The following is a 24,757-nucleotide window of genomic DNA, read 5'->3' on the forward strand; positions in this document are numbered from 1 at the left end:
CCTAGAATTACTTTTCCGGTTTGTCCGCCGGGTGCACTTGATTTTATCTTAGTGGTAGCTTTCCATCTGAAGGATGCTCTTGCAATATCTGACAAGTTTAACTCGGCACACCAGGGAATGCAGTCATGCGGGTTGTGTTGAATTCAGCACACAACCTCCCTGGTTCTCGAAGATGACACTGTAAGTGAAATAAACACGGCGGTAATCACTCCAGAGCGGAATAAAGATTACGAAAGAAAGGAGACGTGACAACAAAATGAGACTTTTTGTTCAATGCTTTAATGTGCCAACGTACAAAGAGATAAATGCTGATTACTGACATCTCTACAATGGCATCTAAAACATGCCAACGCACATGCACGCACACGCCAACACTCCTCCTCTGTCATTCACACACACACACACATTTCCTAAATCCCTATGCACATCATTAGACAGTGTTTCTCTCAGTCTACTGGGAGATGATGCATAAAACAGAGCTGTCTCTGTTTGCGAGCCTCTAGTTTTCATCAGTAAATTAATAACCAAATAAATGCTAATAACTACGAGTCAGACCTGGGATAAAACATACAAGGAACCAGCGTGGGTCAGACACCCTGCATCCACAAATAACGAGTCTAACCGATTAAAGGGCAGTTGTGTTTGTGCAGCATGTCGCCGAGCCTGTGTAGCTCCCCTGCAGAAATTACACACGAGGCCTTGCACAAATAATCTTATTTACCCAGAACCACATTCAAGTGCTTCATTAAAAAAAAAAAAACCCAAAATAATCAAAGCATGTAGGTCATTTCTGAAGCTGGTGCACACATATTTGCATTGTCTTTGAGAATCAGAGGCTTATAATTACAACTGACGTCACACTGATTTCCGCTCCCAATTAAGAAATCAAAAAACTCGCGGCTGCCCGTTCCTGAAGGCAGCATCCGCGAGAAGGCAGGGGATGTTTGTTTTGTGCACCGCGCAGTCCAAAGCACAGCGTCGTCGCTTTGAGTCTCGGATAAGAGACGTACTAATAACAGCAGCTGCACAATGTTGAACTACCTGATGAAATACAGCAGCAAGTCTTTGATCTGAATTTATCTGACGGGGGATTTATCTCCCCCCACCAGACGTTTAGTGTGTTTATGTGTTTGGCAGGTGTATCAATATCAGTAAGATGCTGTAATACCAGACCTGCACTGAAAATCAACAGCATTTTCAGCTCTTCTAATTTCAGAATCAGACTTGCTGCTGACAAGTTCTCAGCACATGAAAACCTTTGTTTTGATTTTGAAAGCATGAAATTGTTTTCAGGTCGTCCAATAACGTTTCAGGGGATATTTGAAATTATTCCTGTATATTTTAACCCAGTTCTGTTACAGTGCCAGCTCTTCTACACCACCACAGCACAGAGACATTTCTAGGTAGCAAAAACACCCTCACTAAGCTGTGATCATACAGTATTAAACACAGTAGCGGCCATATCAGGTATCATACTGGTGGTGATGATCTCTATTACAACACTTCCTCATGGTGTCAGGACGTTTGCTTCGCTCTGCCCGAGTCAAGTCACATTACCCGAATCCAATGACCCAACAAAGTTGAACACTGATTAAGTGAGGCCCGACCGCTGAACACGGTGAACCTGTGACATCTTTCTGATACTGAAGTGCAGGGTCACACGCTGAAAAGCACCCTCTGACCCGTGAAGCTGGTATGACTAATGGAATAATGGCTGGAACAGTGAGCGCTTTGTAAAGCATCACTGAAATCTTCCTGTGGTATCAAAACTCAGCCATAAATAAACTTGAATGAGCTTATTATGGAAGCACTGCTGCCATAGTTGCAGGCAGAACTGTCAAAAACAAACAGAGCTTCTCCTCATCAACGACAGAGCAAATGATTCTGTCTGTAGTAAACATCCTTGTGCCAGTTTATATAAAATAAATGGACTTGTGTCAGTTGCACAGCTGCACAGATCTGCATTGGTTAAGGTGACGAGGGAGGCAGCCTGCATCCTATTTTTGGCTGATAGTTTGCTTGACAGCTACACGGTAAATATGTAACAATGGAGAGTACAGACCAGACGCCCTTTGTGTCTCCAAAACGTCAGCCGGAGAATTCTTCTTTTACATCCGACTCCCTGTGCACTTGTGAAATTACAGAGTGTGTTTTGAAGAGAGAATGTGAGCATGGGGGTCGCAGGGTTGGGAAAGTAATTTAGCACACAGGGGAAGTTGACTTGACACTTCAGCCGATAGAGAAGCTAAACAGGTTTTTTTGTGCACAATGAAAGCAAAACATCCATTTTATCACCCAATCTAGAATTTAAAATAAGTGTAGAACTTATGATGTTTCCTTCTCTGTCCATATTTACACCAAGAAACTGCATTTGATCCTTGTCTACCACCTAAAAAACTCATGATCGGACCCCACCAAACCCTGAGCACAGGGGAAGCAATAGCAAAGAGATAAATTGGGATAAACTGGGAAGCGGTGATTATGTGGTGATGCTTTGATGTAAGATACAATCCTGCTTCTTGTCTACAGTATATGTGTCCCAGCATCCATTAATACTGACATTTGACACTGGCTGATATTGACATTTGCTTTTCCTGTGCCAACAGATTCATGCTTGGCTTGTTTTCCACCAAAATCTACACACACACACACACACACACAGGGTGCTGGGAGGGTCCATGACATTTACTGTGGACAAGGAGGCAGCAGTTTGGTGTAACTGGAAAGTGGCCTGAACTTATCAGCAGATGCACTGATCCAGTTTATGAACAGCCAGCTTGAGTGGTTATGTTTACATGCACACAATAATTGATTCCTCACACTGGCATTTAGGTAACTGTCTGACTGTGTCCTTGGCATTAATCCTGTTTTTAGATTTTAAGTGATTTCTGACAGAAGTACTGCTTTTACAACACACATAAAACAGTTAGACTGTGTCCAAAATCACCACTTTTAACGAGTTTCCTTACTATTTCCACCAAAATAAACATTCATCAGCTTACTATGTTAGTATTAATTAACATTCTAGACAAAACTCTTTGTGCATAACAGTGGCATTGCACTGGTTTGGGCCTCCACTGGTCAACCACGACATGTACCAACTGTGGTGCTTGGTCTCCAATCCTTTCTTTGTCCCCATTTACTTCCTTCTCGTAGCTCATCTTATACATAGACACATTCCACTTTTGCAAAGATCACATGTATACTTACCTAAACTGTGATCCTGCAAACCTTTGTCTAAAAAAAAAAAAAATGAATCCCTCCAAAACGCCGAAAAGGGACATTCATGCCCCAAAGGTAGGCTAGTAGAGTGACTGTTATCCCCATGTGTTTCTGTGGTGATTCTACTTACTTCAGCAAAGCGTATAATCATATGAGACTCAGATTCTAACTTCTGTAAACTACTGATGCAGATGTAAACATGTCCATTGACTGTATCTGTCTGTGGTGTGTGGACAGTGGACACTCCCATGGACACGGAGGAGCTGGACCAGAGAGGGAAGGAATGCTCCGAACGTCATGGTGCAGAGAAACTCGCCTCAATAGGGAATCGAAATTTAGCAGACGCTCGGAGGCAGCTGAGCGCAGTCCTGTCTCACACCTCCGACCATGGCTAATCGATCATGACAGCTGCGTGTGCTCACCCTGTGGGTTGCCGCGGTAACAGACAAGTGGGTCGATAACAGAATATTGAGCGGGTGTCTTTATTTTGTTCCACTCTCTTATCTACCCCCAAAGAGGAATCTATCAGTCTTGTGAAAAGTTATGACGTGCAGCCGTAGTATCTGAACCTTTTCCACGTCCTTGTGAAAGTTAAGAAGCCGCAGAGGACTCTGAAAAACAAACTGCCACAACTCCTAACTAAGCGCCGATGATGATGAGCCAATGGAGCAGGAGACGAGGGAGTGGATTTCTGAAGATATCCCTTCACGATGTTTACAGGTGAGGATACACGTGCCTTTCCATGTTTCCATGTGCATGCTTGCGTGAACGTGCAGTAATAGTCTTCCAGTTTCACATCCGGCATCCTAAGTAACAGAGTTGATGTGTCAAGTTGTCACTTGACATAAGACATAATGAGAGTAGTTCTTGCAGTTAAATTCACAGGGAAGAAAGAACAAACCGCCCAAACCCTCCCCAGAACTTGGGGCTGTATGTTCAAATACCCAGTGCTAACATTTCTGTTTACTGAGGCACAAAAAGAAATCCCTCGACCGCCAACTGAACTTTTCCAGGGGGGTGGGCAGGCTTGTGGCAAAACAGTTGTGGGCTCAGATACAGTGTAAAGTACTCCTTTAGGTTTTGGGAATTGAGCCATTAAAGGAAAATAACATAAAAGGAAAATAAACCCCCCCAAACCCCCTCCTTTGCCCTCTGAATACCTCTCCAAGCATGTGACGGTAGTTTCCTCGGCTTCAATGAGAGTTAGTAATACTCCTCGTAGTTCTTGGGGTTGAGGCAGTAGAGGATTCCCCCACCAAAGGAAAAGATGGTCCCACCCCAGGCCAGACCATAACCCCAGTTGAACTCGTGGTAGATCCTCAGGTTGATGCTCTCAATGAACTTGATGGGGTAGAGGACCAAGCTGCAGGCCTGGAGGACAACTGGAGGATAAATGCAGGCCGTAAGTAAAAGGCAAAGCAAAATTTCATAAAACAACAGCTATAGAAAACCATCATTTTCATAGCTGGGTTTCTGGGCAACATGGGCACATGTACATGGGCTGGAAAACCAGTGTAATCGAGAGTTTAGGGAGGGAGTAAATGAAGTTGAAAATGAAGTTAGTAGATGTTTTTGTGCCTTAAAAAATTATAAAAGTAAGGCATGAAAAATGCTCAAAATCCCTCCAAGGAACCCTCTCAATTAAGTTGTTAGTGCTTCACTTTCTGGTCATAGTGATGCACAGTTTTTCACAGAAACAGGTGAGGAAGAAGCACTTGTCTTCGGGTAAGACAGCTCACGCTGTTACTGTGTATTTATGATGAATACTGCAATAGCTTCTGAGGCACTGCAGTAACTTTTCTGATAGTACAGATTTAGAGTCTCTGCTACGCTTGCTGTTTCACTGAGGAAGACTTTTGTGCAGGAAGTAATTTTAAATATTTTACTGAAAGTTTATACACTTGAGGCATCTGCTGTTATGAGCAAGACGTGTGATACAGCATATTTTGATGGCAGACAGTAAAAATTTTACACATGTCAATGTTGCTAATATCCAGAATGAGAATGAGGGAACTTCTGCACTCTGTATTTGTGTGGGAATCATGAGGAATCACGTCTGTATTGTTTTTAAAAGTTTGGCACATCACCACAGAAATTAAAAATCTATAGATCATACAGAAGGTGAACCACATGACGAGAAAGAACAAAATCACTGAAAATAGATCAGTGGTAAATAGTCAGTATCTGTATTTAGTGAAGCCATTACAGCAAGACACCAGCCTGGGTGGCAGCTGGAAGAGGCTGAAAGGCTGTAAATGTTGTAAATATTTATGTATTTATGTGTGTGTAAATTATCCTTTCCGGAAAAACAGCTATACAATAATACAAATATATGAGTCGGTATGGGAGGAAGAATTTTGTATTCAAAGCTTCAATGGTTTATTACACAGCAGGGGGCCAAGATTTTTTTTATATATCAATAATTGAATCATAAATGCATTCTGAACACATTTCCTCTGATGTAAAATGAGTCTGCTGTGAAGTTTAATAACTTGGGGGTTCATGGGATTTGGCCACATACACTTTTTTTAAACACACTTTTTAGTAGTCAAAACTGTTTAGAAATACTAGAAAAATAGAGAAAAATAGCAGAAATTAGCATCAACTAGGTCGGGAACAGAGTCACGCGCCCGCAGGGGATGTCATTTAGCTCTGCTTAGTTCATTTAGCACATTTTAGCAAAACAAAATAAATCAAACTTGATCAGGCGGGAGAGGAAGAGAAGGAGGAGAGGGGACGATGGTGGAGAGAGGGAGGGAAGAGGAGAGTGGGTGGGTGGATGGAGGAGGTGAAGCAATGAGGCAGAGGAGAAGAATCAGAGTTGGAAGAAGGGGTCAAAGGAAAGGAGGAGAGAGGGATGAGTGAAGGCGACATGAGGACAAGGGAGGGAATGGGGGAGAATGGACGGAGAGACAGACGTTTAAAGTGTGGATGGCAGTGGAACAAAGGGGAACACATCAGTCGTTCTTTCTTCAAAGGGAATTCATATTGTGGGAACGTAAACAAGCTCTGGCACTTTCCTGCATGAAAAAAATAAATAACTGAAAAAAAACACGGAATGCATAATATTCAAAAACATGCAAATATTAACACAGCTGGTGTGGAAAACAAGCCTTAAAGAGGTAGCTGCTTGTTAAGAAGCGTGCATGTGATTTATCATTCACTGAGGGTCCCTTGATAGTCCACCCAAAAACACTTTCTGCCTCCGTGCTCGACTTTTGAGACATCATTTAGAGAAGCTGTTTATGTCCCATCTCAGCAAAAACAAAAACATTTTGACAGCCAGTGCTTTCTTTTGTTTGTTTGCATGTTAGGAATTCACAGAAAACTGATTTCTGTTTACCAAATTCTAAAATTATATAATTATTTAAGTTTGAAGTACCGATTATTATTGAATCAAAGCAGCACCATTTTGACTTTTTGCAAAGTAAAATGCTTCTCTTTTAAGGATTTTGTTTGGGTTCCCATCCATGGTCCTAAATATGACAAACAGCATAACAAAGTTTTTTTAAGTTGTTCCAGTTTCTTTATGGCAGGATCAGCCTCGCAAGAAAACATGATTATAAATATCTTTTCAGAATGTTTTCATGCCCTCTACCTTCCACTGGCATGGCCGATATTTTAAAACCACTATGTGTCGAATTTTGCTGTGTTTCTCAATTCCATTTTTCATCATCTTTCAAGTTATTCTGTTGGCGTAAGCTTTTGATAGGAGAAAAATGAGTAATGGAACTTGGGTTAAATCTGTTTCACTGCAGGCCACAACAAAGCTCAGTGAAGGCTGTGGTAGGCTGTGGAGTACACTTCCACACTTCCACATCATTGCAGCAAGCTACGTTACATCTTTAAAACTCCACTGAGCTGAAGCTTATCATAGTTTAGTTTAAGAGCCCAATAACACACTTGGTTTAGACATCAGTTTGCTTTCAGATTTTGGGTCAGTTGTGGATGAATTACAGCACAGTGCAGAATGGCTCCTCTCACTTTGTACCCATTCACACTAAAAGTGTCACGCTGTCTGTTTGACTGGCTAAAGGCAAAAGAAAATCTTCTCTGTCATTACAGCATGCAAAATGATTCTATTTGAATGAGCAGTCAAATGTCAATCCAAACATAATAAGGAGGTTTAATTCCAATCCGTTGCATTTTCATTTCTCACAGATGCTTTGAAAATATTTTCCAGGAAAAGATGAGTCTCCAGTTCATGAAAAACCTCACAGCTTCAGAGAATCTCAATCACTTTAAGCTAAGAAGATTTACTCTTTAGTGTTGCAGCTGACATCTGTGGTCTGCACAGTATGACTAAGAAAAATATCTGACCGGCAGCACACCCAGCTTTGCGAAATGAAACATTTCACGCCAGAAAAAAAAAAAAAAAAAAAAAGAAACTTTCCAATTATTCCTGGGAGGTAAGAATGAGGAAAATGTGGAAACTTGACAGTTGTCCAACTTGAGATTGGGGCTGGCTGGGGAAATTAAATGGACAGGCGTGACATGCCGCTCCGACCCTGCTGAGCCCGACTCATAAAAATAAGATTTTCTCTAAATTAGTTTGAGGGAGAGAGAGATTGTGTGTGAGTGTGTGTGTGTCTACCTAATGAGTAAGTAAGGATTATCATTTAAATGCCTGTCAGTTTTCAATGTGATTACCCCGCAACCTTCCAGTTACCTTGTCTAAATTGGCTAATTAACTTTCTGTGTATGTGTGTGTGCGTGTCATTAGGTGTGTGTACTTAAGCACATAATGAGTGTGTGGCCTTCCACCTGTAATTGTTTACAGATTGCTGTTCACTTTGTGAGTGAGTGTGCGCTGACCTGCAGCAAAGAGCATGAGGGCGACGGGTGCGTAGAACCGCCGCCTCGTGCCGATGCACACGGCGACCAGAGCGACCAGGAATGACATCAGCACCAGGGCTCCGCCCCCTAGCAACAGGGCCATCGTAGCAACCTGCCAGTCTGTAATGGGCAGGAGAGAGGAGAAGAAATGAGGAACAAAGGTGGAGAGACACAGTGACGAGGAAGCAACTTAACATGCAACGTGTTGCATAAATTCAGAGAACATTCATGAATAAATGCATTATAGGAACACACTGAAATGCACAAGACCTTGACAGTGGTTGCGGAGGTGAGACACGACCACAAGAGACGAATCGTTTTATTTGACATTTTATATTCACTATTAAGTTTGCTGATTAGAGGGAGATCGAGGGAGGGTATAAAAATGTTATAAAAGGAGGAATGAGCAGTGAAAGTGGAGGGAGTCTAAGGAGAAAAATTAGGGCTGAAGGAGGAGACAGAAGAAAGGGATGGGAAGTGGAAGGAAAAATGGGATGTCCAAGAAAGGCAGGATGAAGAGGCAAGCAAAGGAGACACACAGTGAGGAAGAACACAAGTAAAATTAAGAAAGCATGAATGCACACAAGAGGGTGAAGAAAAACAAGAAAACAAGGAGGAGGAAATGGGGGGAAGAAAGGAGGAAAAGGCTCTAAAAAGAAGAAGAGAGGAAAGAGATGAGGAAAGAAGTGGGGCAACAAACATGAAGGAAGGATGGATGGATGAAAGCACAAACAATAAAGGGAGAAAGGAATGAGAAGGGTAATTGAGAAAGAAGATGATAAGTGGACAGAACAGGAAGAAATAGAAGGAGGAAAGCAGGATGGAGGAAGGAAAGAAAAGGATGGATACTGTAAGAGAGATGCAGAAAAGGGATGAAATAAAGGAAAAGGGAAAATAGAGAAGGAGTGATGAACAACGATTTATGACGTTAAGAAAGGATGGGCAGACAGAAGAGCAAAGGAGGGAGGAGTAAAGACGAGTTAACAGAATTAAACGGCAGGCGGTGGGAGGAAAGAATACTGGAAAGGAAAAGTGAAAGGTAAAAGAAAAAAGCCAAAGTGGGACAAATGAGTGTCTAAAAAGCACAAAAAAGCACAGGGGAACTGAAGAAAAAAGGAAGAGACAAGTTAAAGTGAAACAAAGAGAGGTTTTGTGGCGACGAGGCGGCGAGTGTCTTCGAGAGGGTGATGGGCGATAAAAGAGGAGAAAAGTGAATGTGGTGAGGCGCGGGCATAATGTTACAAGGACAGCGAGAGGGCAGTGTGAAAAATAATGCCAAAAGGAGGAGAAGGCCTGGTAAAGGTAGAAGGAGAGATGGAGGGGGAGGAGGAAAGGGAGGTGAGGAGGGCATGAAGTGGCTGGGGACAGTGCAGTGCTGAGTGAAAGTAATGAAGAGAGAGAGCACTTAGTATACCTGAGCTGACAAAAAGCCTCGGCTAAAAAGCTTTGCTGGCATGTTATCAAAAAATCTGTCCGCATTTATATAAAGGGAGCACCGTGATGCACTCTGAAATAGCACACACACAGATACATTACTGTGACATCCAAATACACACCCAGACTTGGTAGCACATATCATGTCAACTGACTGTACACACGGTTCAATAAAAAGACCTGACATATTTGGATCTGGATTCACCTGTGGCAGCACAAAGTGAGGCAAAGATGGAATTCGTTTTAACCTGAGGGAAAAGTTATAGTACATCCCAGGTTTTTACAAACCAAGCCTCACCTCGGCTTACAGAGAGAAACCGAAAAACGGGAGAAAAATGACGGAACAAAAGCACTTGTTTTCTTTACTGCGAGCAAATCCTGATCATGGAAATTTCACTGGATTTTACTGCAAAATTCCAATTTGTATACAGGTGTGACAGGGCATTTAGGGGCTGGACACACTACCTGGCACACCTCGTCATGTGATCCATATGAGCTCAGAGGGAGAAAAGAGATTTGACCACTTCTCTAACCTATTTTTCCACCTGTCTGCCTTCATGCTGCGAGCAAATGCGATGCTGTCAAATTGTCCGGGCTCATGAGCCGCAGTAAAAGCTTTTTCTTTACTGCACCGCTAAACTAGGAAGTGCTGTGTCACAAATGAAAATAAATAAAATAATCTGTGCTCCTTGATGGCACACAGTAGCTCTTAAAAGGAAAGCTTCAATGAAGTGTGTCTAATGCAGAGCTGTAGCTGTCAGTGCAGAGACAAATGAAACGCACAGCATGGCATCAGTATACTTTGGGGCTATTTAAGTGAATTTATCTTTTATTTTCCAACCAAATTTAAAATAAACAAATAAAAAAAATAAATAAAAGCCTCTGAAAGATGGATGGGGGGAGAGGGATAAGGATAAGGAAAGACGAGAGATTTAGAGGCAGAGGGAGGGAAGTGGAGACAGAGATAGAGGTGAAACATGAGATGCAGTGGTGGGCAGTGGGAGGCAGAGAGGGAAGGAGGAAATTAAAGATGAGAGAGAGCAGAAAGGGTAGATAAATACCAAAGATAAATCTATGGTACGATCAGAAGCATCTTGAAATACAAATGCAAAGCAACCACAAACAGTTTATTTTCAGTTTGAATGATGCTGCCAATTCAGAGGGTGACACTGCGGGTGATTTTCTGGACAAATACCCATTCAGCTTTATTGAAATGTTTCCTGGCTACAAAGTATTCCCACGTCAAAGCACGGTTTCTGCGTTTTTAGCCTCCGACTCTGATCTGTCCGTTGCAGAGTTGTGTGCATACGTTTGAATTGGTTTGTATTTTAGTTGAAGCATTTCAGGGAAAATTTCTGGATTTCATTTGCAGTCAGTTCAGCTAAAGCAGCTCGACTGAGGCAGCTCCACTGCTCCCCCTCCCCCGAGAGCCGTCCAAAAAGTAGCCCCTGCAATGCAACAAGATGCACAGGAGTGGAGTGAAGGATGACAGATGTAGAGGGATGACATGAGGTGTAGGGTTAAAACAAGGACCTCAGGAGGCTCAGGTGGTTTATTCATTCATTCATGTTTAATCTCCCTTGAAGCACAGAGCTGCTTCACTCTGTGGAAGCAGCCTCAACCAAACAGAACTCAGCAAAATACCACAAGGCACCAGCATGCATCATATCCGCACCCCTTCATCGACAGCCATCATATTCCAAATGCGTTAAGTTGAAATGACTTTGAACCGGATTAGACATCATAAACTCTATTAACACTGTCTATTACGTAAAGGTGTGCACTTTTAGAACAATTATTTTGGTTTGGTCTGCATTCATACTATTAAGAGGACCACCGTTAATCCAATGCATTTAGAGAACTCTCTCAACCAGCTTCTCTGTACCCTCGATTGCACCGCAGCTGACTCAATGCAAGGATAGACATAAATGAAGTCAAAATAACAGTGAGCTACTATTTTGAATGTACTCCTCTACAAATTCAACAGTCGCCAAGATTGCTCTCAAATATCCCTCTCCTCCCCGCCACACACACACACACGCAGCAGCTTTAACTGCAAAACTCTTTGCTGTTTTATCTTCCGTATGCATTCAGTAGGCAAAGCTTTCCCTTCTCTGTCTCACACACTATAGCAGACTTCAGTTCTCCAAATTGCATTCCAGTCACTGTAACACAAACAGTGTCGGCAACTGTTGAATTTTCTACTCATGCCGTAAAACCTCCCTCTTCCTCTCATTCATATATACACACACACACACACTTTCTGGCATATCCAACTTTTCCAAATTACTGCTCCTGATTTGACCAGTTTCTCACAAGCAGACACACATTGTGCTGTGTTGTGAGAACTACCTTTGCTGTAATGTGACTGTTTGCCATGTGACAGGATTACTGCACCGTCACATTTTTCTTTTATCTGCAAAGCCACGCCAAGCTGTCACACTGATTAACTGCTGTAGTACTGTGGGTTCCTGTATCCACAACAGAAGCCATCAGTCCCATAGCTGCACAAGTAAAAGAGTACATACAAAGTAGTGCAATGTCAGCTCGCTGTCATTTTAAGCCTTCAATCATAACATTAAGTTTGGTTCTGCCAAAGTTACTCTGGTTCTCAATCTGACAACCCGTTACCAACAGATAACGTTGAATCAACACCAGACTCGACCCTTTAATGTAAGATCCCCTAACAGACCAGTACCAGTAAATAAAAATAAAAGGCTTGGACTTGGTTGCTTGGCTTTAGGACACACACCTGCAACAAGAAATAAATTAATAATAAATATGGAGCAGAGATCTGTACAGACTTTGGATTCTGAATTTTGTCATGTTTTCTGTGGGCCTTGTGTTTCCATCTGCTCAGATCAACTTGTTGGCAGAGGATCACACTAATTCAGGCACAGCTGGCAACGTATGGATACTTTCATCAGTTACTGGCACTGCGAGACGACGTGGGTGACCTTTGTGAGCTTTCCTGCTTAGTGCAGAGCTTCACAGATTACAATGGAATGATTTGAAGTTTAGCAAGTCTCCAAATGCCTTTTGTGTTTGCTTAGTCATTTGTTTAGCCAGGACTGCAGTGGTTTTCAGCCATGCTGGCAGCACAGTAAAGGACTGCACTGGGATTGGGATCCTGCAGGTCCAGAGGAAGTCGACACAAATTTTACAGGAGCAGTTGGTTGTTTCTCAGCTTGAAAGTTACTTTAAGTGTGTGTGAGAGATTATACCGTGCACACAGTTTACAACATTAAAATTGTCGCGCATTATTTTCAGTTTATCTACTAATCAATTCAATGTTTCAACTCTAAAATAAACTTTACAAAATAGACAAAAACAAAACAAAATAATTAGCTTAATTTCTGAATCCCCTGAAAGGATGATGTTTATGTTTTACTGGGAGAGTTCAGGGTGTTAATTAAGTGGTCAAAAATCCCTTGTGTTGTGCATAGTGTATTTAAAACCTCAGTCTATTTTAATGCTCAGACTTAATCAAGAACAACAGTTTATCAATTTAACAACCGACATGTGAAAAACCAGATAAACCAGCCAGTTTTCAATGAACATGGCAGATGAAAGCTTAAAAACAGGAGGCTTAGTTAAAAAATATAATTATTGCGAGTTAACACCAGAGGAATAACCACAGTTAAGACAGTTTTGTTCTTTTATGTCCTTAGATAATTTAGAATTTGTTTATTTTAAGATGCTTTATGGGCTGCAAGATGCTGCTGTTGTGATGCTTTGAAGAAACCTTGATTTGCATCCACCAAAAGGATTATGTGTGCTCGGGCACATGCACATCCCCATCATTTCCCCAGTGTGTGTGTGTGTGTGTGTTTTGGGGATGGCAAATAGGAGTTGTAGGTTCCAGGCTATTCCCCTGTCTGTCTGTCTGCCTGCCACAGAACTGAATGCCACATCATTTCCTATTCCTCGTTCAGCCGCTACAAATAGAACGGTCGTCTCTGGGGGCTGAGCTGACGGAGAGGAGAGATGGAGTCAGAGGAGAGGAGTGGAAGGGAAGCAGGGGGATAAGAGAGGAGGAGAAGAGGGAGAGAAGGAAAGGGGAAAGAGACTTGACCCTGGAGAAAATGGAAAGGACAGATGGGGATGGTGCGGGGAGGAGGAGGAGGAGGAGGAGGAGGAGGATGGTGAAATTATAAAGGGAAAATGATTAACATTAGAAATGTAACAATAAAGCCATCGGGGAGGAGAGAGGGATAGGAAAGAGGGAAGAGACAAAAGGCGATGAGGAACAAACAAACAGGAGATGGGAAAACAGAAATGGGAGGAAGGTTGAGTATTGAGAAAAAGACAATTCATTTAAGAGTACAGATGAAAAAGGCCTGGGGTGTAAAAGCAACGGATGGATCGATAGGTTGCTAGAGAAAGATGAGAAGGGCAGAGAGCGAGGAGGCAACATTTAGGGAGGATTTTAAGACTTCAGTACTGACTGATCTCAATTCTGTAACAACAAAGACTGCTGAATGAGGGTCAAAACCGACACATTTTTCCACTAAATTTGCTTAAAATCACATAAAAACTGAATGAAAATAAGCTATGAAAACTAACCTAATTTCATAATTCTAAAAACAATACAAACAGTGTGAGAAAAGGAGAAAACACAATATGGTTTCCTCACCTGGTGTTTTTATCTCAGGCAAATCTAACAAAGAGCCTGGGAAATCTTCTCTCAAGGTCAGGCGAATGACAAATCTATTGGTAGTAACACCACAGCTGTAGTCATCTGCAATTTATTATGCTTTGGTTTCATTTGAAGCTGTCGGTGTTGCATTTTTTTAACTGAAGATCAGATACGTTTGTTTACCTGATTGAGTGTAATGTGTGAAATCGGAGTTGTAAGAAAACAAAGGAAAAAAAGAAGGTGTGGAGGCAGAGAAAGAGCAGGTGGGAAAACAGGGAAAATGGAAGAAACAACAGGAGGGATGGATGAATGCAGGAGAAGCGGAGGAGGTGCTTGAGCCTGACAGGAGGATGTAAGGGGGGAATAGAAGGAGTGACTGCGAGGCAGAGAATAAAGAGCGACAGAAAGTAGGTTTGCTTCCAGGTGTAACTTCTCAGGGTTCAAACACCTTTCAACAGAGCATAGAGTATGTGTGTGACAGGCAGCGGTTCCCCTGATGTCTGCCTATAAGGCCAAACGCCCACTATAAGATTTTTTTTTTTTTTTTATCTGAAGCCGTCAAACATGAGAGAATTGCACTCCAGGATTCCAGTGTGGAGCCGACTGATCTATTGCGCTAGCTGGTTGTCGGCTCATGATGTTTCTGCAGCGTTATGAATATCAAAAATGTCTTGAGCCCTTTTCAGACATGGATCATGCAGGCTAGCAGTGCTTCACCTCTGAGTTAAAGTCACGTTTATTTTGTCACTCCGGTACATGAATGTTGTGACAGCTTTACGAGACTGTAAGTGTGCTACTTGGCATGTGATACGGGAGAGAAAGTGGTTTCACGGCTGGACAACAGATACGAGGGAAGATAACTGATCTCTGATCACCCACACACTGCATCAGTCAGGGATTTTAAAACTTATTTTCTGGGTGAAACCTTAATTAATTAATAACATGAGCACCCTCTGCTGTCAACAACTGTAAGTCAATTGTGCTTCCTGTCTTGTAATGTCAGAGCACAACAATAGAATGACATGACATTAAAAAGATGCAACATTCACATATTGATAACTTATGAAGGTAAATGTCTCAGCAAACACTACCATTCATTTAGAGTCATGTCTGATGGATTCAAGTCCAATATTTAGTCTAGCTAATTTCTGGTCTCCACCAACTCCTGAGAAAAATTTCTGACTCTTCAGCTGCTAAATCAGGGTTCCTACACCCAGGTCCAATTCTCTCAACTTCCAGGACCCATCACAACATGGTCTGAGACACAGATCATGGTTAATAACACTGAGAAACAACAACTGTGCACTAATGTTAAGTTAAAATAAATATCAAAGGAACCTCTGTTTCTATTTTTGCACAAAACACACAAATTCAAGTAACCTGTGGAAACCTTGTAAATGTTCCACAATGTTCACCAGCTAATCATAAACTACGTTCCTCTGCTGTTTGGTGCTGAGCAGGTATTGAAAACTGCTGCCGGAAATGACAGGTGAACATGAGTGAACATGAACCAAAACGTTAAGCTGGAAGATTTGAAAGCCACCAAGTCAAGCAGAAACTGAACTTCAGAATCGACTGGTAATTCTGTGGATTTGTCATCTTACACATTGCACATAGAAATTATAGCAACTTTAAGTTGAGACTGTCATTTCATTTCTATTTGCACATTTGGCAAAAATAAAAAGTAGGAGACAGTGATGGTCTGAATTTATTAAGTCCTACCACAAAGGAAGTGATCACATACTAATCTGCCCTGGTGTCCTAGGACTCATGCCATTTTCATGTCATACTGGTGTTAGTCATGTTGTAAAATAACATTCACGCCAACATCCAAATTGCAGTTATGACTGGGAAACCGAGATTTTTGTGAAATCTCCAAAACATCAGACCTGACACTAAATAATATTGGCCTGTAAACCAGCCAAGCATGGCCTCACATCAGCCAAAGTCTGCCATTCACTGTAATTAGATTTTAGCAGTCACACAACCAACTCCGAAACCGTACAACCATACTGGTTTGTAGTATGCAAGGAGCTTCAGACACTCAACAGCAACCACTTTTACTGTACCCGCATCAGTTAACAAGACAACTCCCATTAACTGCAGTTTCCACAATAGTCCTGTCCTGGTCTGCACAGTGAGATCTACTACAGATCTACTACTACAGATTTCTTATTTGGATTGAGGCATTAAATGATCTCCCTCTGCATATATTATTGCATTTTGCTTGTTGTTGGGGGTGAGTGCGGTATCATAAATAACTTGTGGATGTTCCCATTTCAATTTAACCCATAGATGCATACTTTCTAAGGAGTATTAAGTATGCATCTATGGGTTATGACGAGCATATTACACCTAATCTAGTACCTTTATTCTACTCAATTAATAATAAGTGTTATGATTTTCTAAAGAGCTAAAAGTTGTAGACCAGTTAGCTAACTGCTTGTCAGCTGCCCAGAGCAAAGCTAGCGCTAGTTAGTCCAATATCTTCCAGAGCTGCTTTCCATTTTTTTTCCCCTGTCAACTGTTTACTCCCTGCTGTCATCATTGTAAAACATTTTATATTTATCACACATAAAGAAAACTGTCAATTTCAACTGATAAACACTATATTGTATTACAATATCTGTGATCTCTCTGGGCTCCTCTGAGCAAACCGGTGAATAACTGCCAACTTCAGCCGGGGCTGCATGCCAAGCAGAGATGCCAAGCAGGGAAGGTGAAAAGACAATTTTCCCACTGCGATCAGTTCAGTTTCACATTATCACAATGAGTGAAAAGGATGAAATAAATTAACAGAAACAACTGCTTTGGTCTTTTCGGGTGCTGAGACAAGCCAAGGAAGCTGGCGCAAGCAGGGACTGATTTATTTTTGAAGATCAATGTATGTGTATTGGTAAGGCTCGTGCGTGCACACACACACACGTATATGCACCTGTCGTGCCAAGACATCTAATTAGGTAGGTAGTCCTGGTCTGGAGTCTGGGTGTGTATGTATGTGTTAGAGGGAAAGAAAGAGAAGAGCTGCTCAAAGTTGTGGTCACAAAGTGTGTCAGCCAGAGAGTGTGTGTATGTGTTTGTGTGTGTGTGTGTGTGTGTGTGTGTGTGTGTGTGTGTGTGTGTGTGTGTGTGTGTGTGCGTGTGTGTGTGTGTGCATGTGCATGTGTGTGTACAGGTCCTAGGAGGGAAGGTGCAGAGATGTAACAACAGAAAAATCAGAGTGCGACATGAAATATTCAGTTGGGCTTCAGAGGAGACTGTCCAGAAATAGGTCAGCTCAACACGGTAGCCTCTTATTGGCACCAACACACACACACTCACACAGCAGTTTACACACTGACAAGCAGACACCCAGTCTCCCCTTCTGTGACACACACACACATTCAGTTGCATAGATAGATATATGGTGTCTGTCACAATGTCTGACAGCTTAAAGACCTTTTAAATGATCCCTTTTTAATGCTCCCAAGAGCAATTAGCACAGTCAGCTCCTGGTGCCACTGTGGTAGTAAATAAGACCATTTTCACCTCAATTAAAGTAATGTTCCTGAACTCTTGTTTCCCTGGAAACCAATCCAACAACCAATATCAACCCCTCCTCTCCCGCTCCCCCCAAAACTGCAAGACCTCTCATGGGCGCGACAACAAGGCCATTTTCTAGACAACAAAAGGTGGAGGAAGATAAAAAAACAAAAGTAAAAAGGACCCCATTCCCTTCCATCCTGACAAATGAATTAATTATGCACAGGTAAGTGGCAACACCCTCAAGAGCTGACGGGCTTTACCATGAAGGTGGTGGCAGTTTTGCTGCATTAGCAATCTAGATGATGATCATTATCAAGCAGCAGAGAATGGACCACCATTACGTTCAAGTAGAGAGATCCTTGTTTCATTCTTCATTAACATTAATAAAACCACTTTAGGACTGCAAACACATGCAGATAATTATTTTCTCAGTTAATTTGTGATTTGGTTCATAAAATATCAAAAGACAATTTCCTAGAGTTCAAGATGACATATTGTTGACACTGAAATGACTCGTTTTCTAAAACTCAAACATATATTTACTATTTTCTATTAAGCAGACAAGGAAAAACGAGGAAACATCCACACCTGAGAAGCTTTAAGTTTTGATCATAATGATGTCAGCTAATCATTTATCAGAAGTGCTACCCATAATTTTTTTCATTATTAACTCATCATTCCAGCTCTGTTGCACTCATAAATAGACTGTGCCCACGTTCCTGAAAGACCTGTGGTCACATGTGTGCCCATTAACACCAGTGGTGGTATTTACCACACCTTTGTGTTTTCAAAAAATCATGTCTGCGGCTTTTTGAGGGGGAAAAGAGGAGCGGAAAGGAGGAACGTGAGGGGATGGATGACATTGGGCTGTGGTGCAGGTATAACAAACTGTGTCAGTTGCATTTTATTCACGATCCATTTCCCCTCACAGTAAAAACAAAAAATTAAACTGAAACAGTTTTGAGTGTAATTCTATGTGAAGCGCACTCCTGCCTTTTCCTTCATTTCACCTCCACAATAATTAATGTGGAGATCCCTGTGGAGTCATGGGTTGACAAGAACTGTCAGGATGAGGCTTTGTTATGGTTGGATAGAGACAGCAGGGAGTCACCATACCAGTCAGGACAATACCTTCCTAAGGCTTGGAGAAATGATTATCTTGGGGCATTTTAATCTAGGAAAGCCTGTCCAGAGGTGAAGAAGCGACCCTCCATCATCATGATTAAGCTCAGCATCACTCTGAACAACTCTTTGTTCTCTATATAAAAAGCTCCTGTTAAGACACGGTAACTAACCTCTATCCTGCCCCATGCGCACCCGGATAGGATGGATGGAGCTGTTTTTATGATTCTATGAGCCCATCATTGTGACTTTCCCCCCTCTCATTACCTGAGCCCAGCGTGCTGCTGCACTGCCAGTTCTCGGTGCTCGCCGGCTTCCAGCAGGACTCCCACAGAGACAGGTAGTACTGGTCGTCGGCAGTCACCCACGCCGGGCTCATCACGGCTCCAACATCCAGGCAGAGCGCCAGGAAGACGCACACCAGCCCGACCAGCTTCAGCGGTGTCAGCGGGGAGCTGCGCGCCGACTCCTCTGTCTCGGTGACAGCAGACGACATATCGGGGATGGAGAGGCGAAGAGGGGGGTGGAGGGGGGTTCCAAACTCGGGGGAGGGTGCAGATGTGTGTGTGTCGCTTCCAGACGGCGGGTGGATGTATGGGAAAATCTGGCGGGGGAAGTCGGAGCTAAGTTGTTGCCGCCGCAGCCGTCTGCGTTGAGCGCTGGACGGACCGCTGCGCCTGTGAGCACCGCTGCCGTCGCGCACAGGAGGTCTCCACCGTTTACTGCGCTGACGTCAAGGCTCCGAGGGATCAGCAGGTGCTACATGGTCCTAAAGAGACGGACAGAGACAGACAGAGAGTGGGAGAAAATACAGCTTAATCCGTACCTAAGATTTATGAAATGCTGGGCTCCTGAGACCAAAGTCACCAACCAAACTCTGTACAATTTTCTGACAATTTAGATCCCACTACTGTATAGCCTGGTCTAAAGCCTACTAGATTGTCAGGTGTGTAGCTTAATTCTGGTGGAATCTTTTATTCTCACTTGTTTAGTCTCTGTTGAAGCACACAATCCTATTGTGAGTTTAAAATAATGATTATGTCAGTGCTGGCTTTAGACTGGGGCTATAAAATAGCTTGCCTGGTTCAATTCAAAATAGAGGACCTAAAATGCAGACAGGGACATGAAGGGTAAAATGAACAAGGGAAAATTTTTAATGAACTCACTTGTGGGGAACTGCAGCAGGCAGGACATCACAAAGAACTAAAAACAGCTGAAAATCCAGGAATAAAACGTCAAATCCAAACAAAGAAAATCCAAAAACAAATGAGAAAGGGAAACTTAAAAAAACACATGGCAACACAAAGAATAACACAAAGAAGCAGGACGAGGACAATGACAAGGGCAGCACAAACACTAAATACACTATAGAGGACAAATATATGAGACATATGAGACTAATCAAGGCAATACAAGGGGCCTGGGACAAAAACAGGAACTGTTAAGGAAAACAAGACACAAGGGGAGAAAACTACAAAATAAATCAGAAAATTGACTAAACAGAAACTCGAAGAAGCTTGGGAAATCAAATGTGATTTCCCAATGAAAACACATCCTTTCACCCAGCTATGTGAGACATTTTATTAATACTTTTGAATAATTAACTTGCAAAATGGTAATATAATCATATGTCAAAGAAAACTGGACTCCGCCTCTATTGTATTAACAGTTACCTCATTTGCCCTTTAGCCACAGCTTCAGAAAAATTAGATTTTGGATTCAGTGTTGCATTAAATATTAAGTATTTCTTTTGCATTTGAGGATGAAGCAGAGAGCAGAAGAGAATGGGAGAGCAAGCACAGAGATGGAGCAGGAGAAAAGTGGGAGGTACATGAAGGAATATTATTGTTTCTTTTGCATACTAATGACACAGCAAGAGATGAGACAGAAGAGACGGAGACAGCAGGAGGGAGGGAGGCCTGGAAAGCAAGGGGTGAGCAGGTTTGAGGAGGCAGAGCCAGCCATATGTTTATTCAACCGGAAAGAAAGGGAGGGATGGAGAAAGTGATGGAAGGAGAAGATGGCCTTGTTTACTCCCCATCAGGACAATAATGAGCGATGATGAGGGAGAGACAGGAGGAGGCAGGGGAGTGGAGAAGGGCGACAGATAGAGGTGAAGGAGAAGGAATTCTGGAGGAATGACATTTTTGTGCTTTAGAGGTCTCAGACAGAGGACTTAATAAATTGACTTAGTGTTGATCCACATCAGTTATTCAAAGCTTAATTAGAAAATATCTCCTGGCACTGTTCTTTCTGCCCCTCGGACAAAAACATCATCTCCAGCCTCCTACACACTCGCTTCTATTGACTAAACCACAGCTAAATAGAAGGGAGTGGTGATATATTTTGGGGGCATGTTACTGAATAATGAAGGAATATGCTGATTTTGTTGCTCAACAAGTAGAAGCCAATGAAGTACAGTGGCTACTGACTTATATGTTGTGTACTGTGTTAAGGGGCCCGTGTTTTCTAAAGTGATAAAATACAAGAGGAAATTGCATTTAAATCTTAAAGAAATACAATATGGAAGAATGAGTAGCTGTTACAAATGGGACAGACAGGCTGCTTTGCAAGTGAGGTAATTACTTTCTCAGAGCAGTGAGAGCTACTTAAGCATTTACTGGAAGCACAATGCAACTTTATCAAGGACATTTTTAATTTCTGACTTTGCTTCCAGCGCTTTATCGACATTCAGTGGAAGAATAATGAACGTGCTCCACAAATTGTATTTCTGTTCCTTATGAGCTGACAGATCCAGTTTATATGGGCCTCAGAGGGGACAAACATACGGTGTGGTCTTCTGCTGAAACACTGCAGGGAAGGTCAAAGATGCTCAAGTGGAGTTTTCTTTTCTAGATTTCATTCTAAATATGCCAAGTCCTCAAGCTAAAGAAAATTCTTACCTTGATTTTATTTAAAACTGGAAATCTTTTGACGCAACTGTAGGCAACAAAAGAGTTAGAACATTTCAGAATATAAAACTGGTCCACAAACAGCAGCCTACACCGTCCCACACTTAAATACATAAGAGACCATAAGAGAAGATTGAAGACAGGGAAAAAATGTACAACACAAGTGTGGATGAGGATTCTCAAATCTTAAAAAACGAGACAGAATAATTTGCCAGTGGGCGAACGTTTAGCATGTTTCAGTTGAGTTTGAGGTGTTCCATTACGTCGTCCAGTCATCATTTGAGATGATGTCTTTTTTCTTTTGGGGAGACTCATTCGTCAGCCAAGCAGTATAGAAGCTGCAACTTAAGTCCCCTGGGACCCCCCTAAATGATGTCCTCAAAGCATCAGCATCAACAAATGTGCCACATACAGTGCAAGTGTTTCAAAACCCCCTTTTCATATAAATATTGGTTTTGTTTGAAGTAAAATTAAAATTTGTCATATTCTTAAGCTTTACAGTTAATTCAATCAGCCAGCAACAAACCTTCTGTCAATTAATACATAAATGCATTCCTGCTTAGCATGAATGACTAACATGCCATTTGACATCCCCTGTCACAATAAGGAGAAGGTGTCTTTTAAACAGGTCATTTTAGGACAAAAATATTTTTCTTCATTCAGCTAACATTGCAGAACAAGAAAATGTAAAAATATTCAGAAGTACTGCTGGAGTTTTAGAATCACTGTAACCTTTTAGCCAACTTTGGATCAGAAGACTCTCTCAGCTATCCAATCAATAAATCATCACTTGCAGTTTAACTCACCCCGTAAAGTGGCTCAGCTTGTGCTGCACCACAGCAATACTGTAACGTGAAAAATATGTCTTTTGACAACATTATGGTCATATTTTGAACAGTAACTTTTCTTGACATTTAGACAAAGTTATGGCCTAAAATATGCATTCTCGTGGTCTGACTGTGATGTCATTCAGTTTAAGCAGGAAAGATATGGTGCCCTGAAGTGAAATGACATTTACTGATGCCCCAAATAACAATTCATATGTACATTTGCAAGGAACATTATACAGACTGAGCACCGAAGACGAGTGAGACTGGAGTTTTTCTTGAAGCTGATCGCTGTGTTTATGGACTGGTGCTACTGAAGAACTTCACTCTTTCATCACATTCCCAAAAGCCTGGGAAGACAGGAGTAGAAAGGGGTGAAAGGTCAGGTTAACACATTTGTGAACTTTTGGCACATATCAATAAACAGTGTCAGTATAATACGACACCTGTCCTATTCAGCACTCTGAAAGTTTTGTCTGACTTTTAAAGATTCAAAGTCTAATTCCAGTTGCTGGGAAGTTGTGAAAAGAATTCTGTTTGTGCTTTTGTGTGAAGTCTGAAATGTCTTCACATGAGTCAGTGGGAACACCAAAACAACCAGGACTGGAATACTGAGGATTACAACTTTGCAAACTGTTTTCCAAATAGAATTACAATTAGTTGCATTTGTTCTGGATGCCAGATTCATATTCCAATAGCCTTATTTCAATATGTCCCCTGACCATAACAGGACAGCATCCAGGACGATGAAACTGGATCCTCACCTTTCTCACAGATGAAGTAAAGGTGATCTCCTCATGGAAGATCCCTCCAGTGGAAGGAAGTGCTGGTGTCTAGGCCGCCACAAGGACTGCTCTCTTTCCAGACGGATTTTGTCTCCCAGTTGGTGTAAGCCTTGGAAGCACCAGACATCCAAAATCACGTTGCCCGTTAGGTTCCTTAAAAGGGAGGACGTGATGTTTGAACACGAGGTTTAGTGCATGTCAGCCACATGTCAGCCACTGTAACAATCAGACTGAGACAGAAAGCAGTGGTGACAAACAGTAGAAACTATGAAATACAGCAGCTATTCACATGTTGAGGTGCATGTTTCCTATTAATATGGCACTATGTCACAATCTGAGCTTACTGACTGTGACTTTTGCATGATTATTATTGCTCCTTTAATGGCCTGTTGCTAACATACCAGATGGTTGTCGGGTGGTGCAGTGGTGTAATTAATGGCTCAGATATCACACTAATGAGAGTTATCTCAAAGGATCATGATAGTGAAAAATCTATTGGTTCAAATGTGGTAATAACTTTTTCTCATCTGCTCTAACCTAATTATTTTATAACACTTTTTCATAATTGGCATTAAAATACTATCCACTACAGAAAGGGAAATAAAGAAAGAATTCCTGAGGTTCAAATCTCTGGACCAGATGGGAAAACAGAAGCAGGAAACCTGAGTACAAAACTCTCTACCCATCTGACAACTACTTCCCCTGTGCTCTTGCTCTTGCCCAACATCTGATTTTGCCTGCAGAGCTGCTCAGAGGCAAACTGAGGCAGACTGTTGTTACACCTGGCGATGTCCAATTGTGAATGCATGTAAGAGTGTGATTTTAGAGGCATGGAACTGCTTAATCAGAGCATGCTGCTCAGTAAATCTTCCCTGGATCAATAAAGGTGAAAAACAACAGCACACAGTTAACTGCACAGCCCTGCCCATTGTTGTGCCATCAAATAACCATTAGAATAGAGTTCAAGGAATGCTATGGTGGCAAGAGTATCACAATTAGTTAAGTAAAACTGCTGTTACTGTTACTATAAAATGATCAACAGTAGTTACACCCCCATACATACGTTTGTCAGCACCTTCTCCACCTCCGTCTGCTCCTTCTTGCTGTTTTGCTGAACAGGTCCCAGAAGTGGTCTCTGCAAAAGAACAGGGCACCCGACCAACACAGCTTCCTCCTCACCACTACTATGGTCCTACCAATCACCTCTGCAGTGAAGCTGGGTTCACAAGCAGTCAGTACTGGAAGTATCAGACATGTTTTTCTTCAACAGATTCCTTCCATTTCCGAGCTGGCTATTTACAAAATTCTGCATGACCAGAAATGATGACTGTGCTTGATTTGTGTCCCACACTTTATACTCTAAGATTAAAAGAAATTAATCTAGTTTGATCATGATATAAAATATGAATAACCTTTTTGCTTAAATAGCTATTCATTTATGTAGGTCACCAGCAG

General features: G+C 41.9%; 1 protein-coding gene across 1 annotated transcript; it reads right to left on the reverse strand.

Annotated features, from left to right (window-relative positions):
- Positions 1–257: 257 nt before the first annotated feature.
- On the reverse strand, positions 258–24,361 carry LOC124055434 (transmembrane protein 47-like). The gene is made up of 6 exons (XM_046382289.1): positions 23,282–24,361; positions 22,762–22,867; positions 19,945–19,991; positions 19,046–19,547; positions 8,038–8,178; positions 258–4,604 (listed from the first exon to the last, which is right to left on the reverse strand). Exons 4-6 carry the CDS (start codon positions 19,272–19,274, stop codon positions 4,426–4,428), a joined length of 549 nt encoding a protein of 182 aa, XP_046238245.1. The 5' UTR covers positions 19,275–19,547; positions 19,945–19,991; positions 22,762–22,867; positions 23,282–24,361; the 3' UTR covers positions 258–4,425.
- Positions 24,362–24,757: the final 396 nt, after the last annotated feature.

This window comes from Scatophagus argus, chromosome 24, assembly GCF_020382885.2.
Source record: "Scatophagus argus isolate fScaArg1 chromosome 24, fScaArg1.pri, whole genome shotgun sequence".
NCBI lineage: Eukaryota > Metazoa > Chordata > Actinopteri > Scatophagidae > Scatophagus > Scatophagus argus.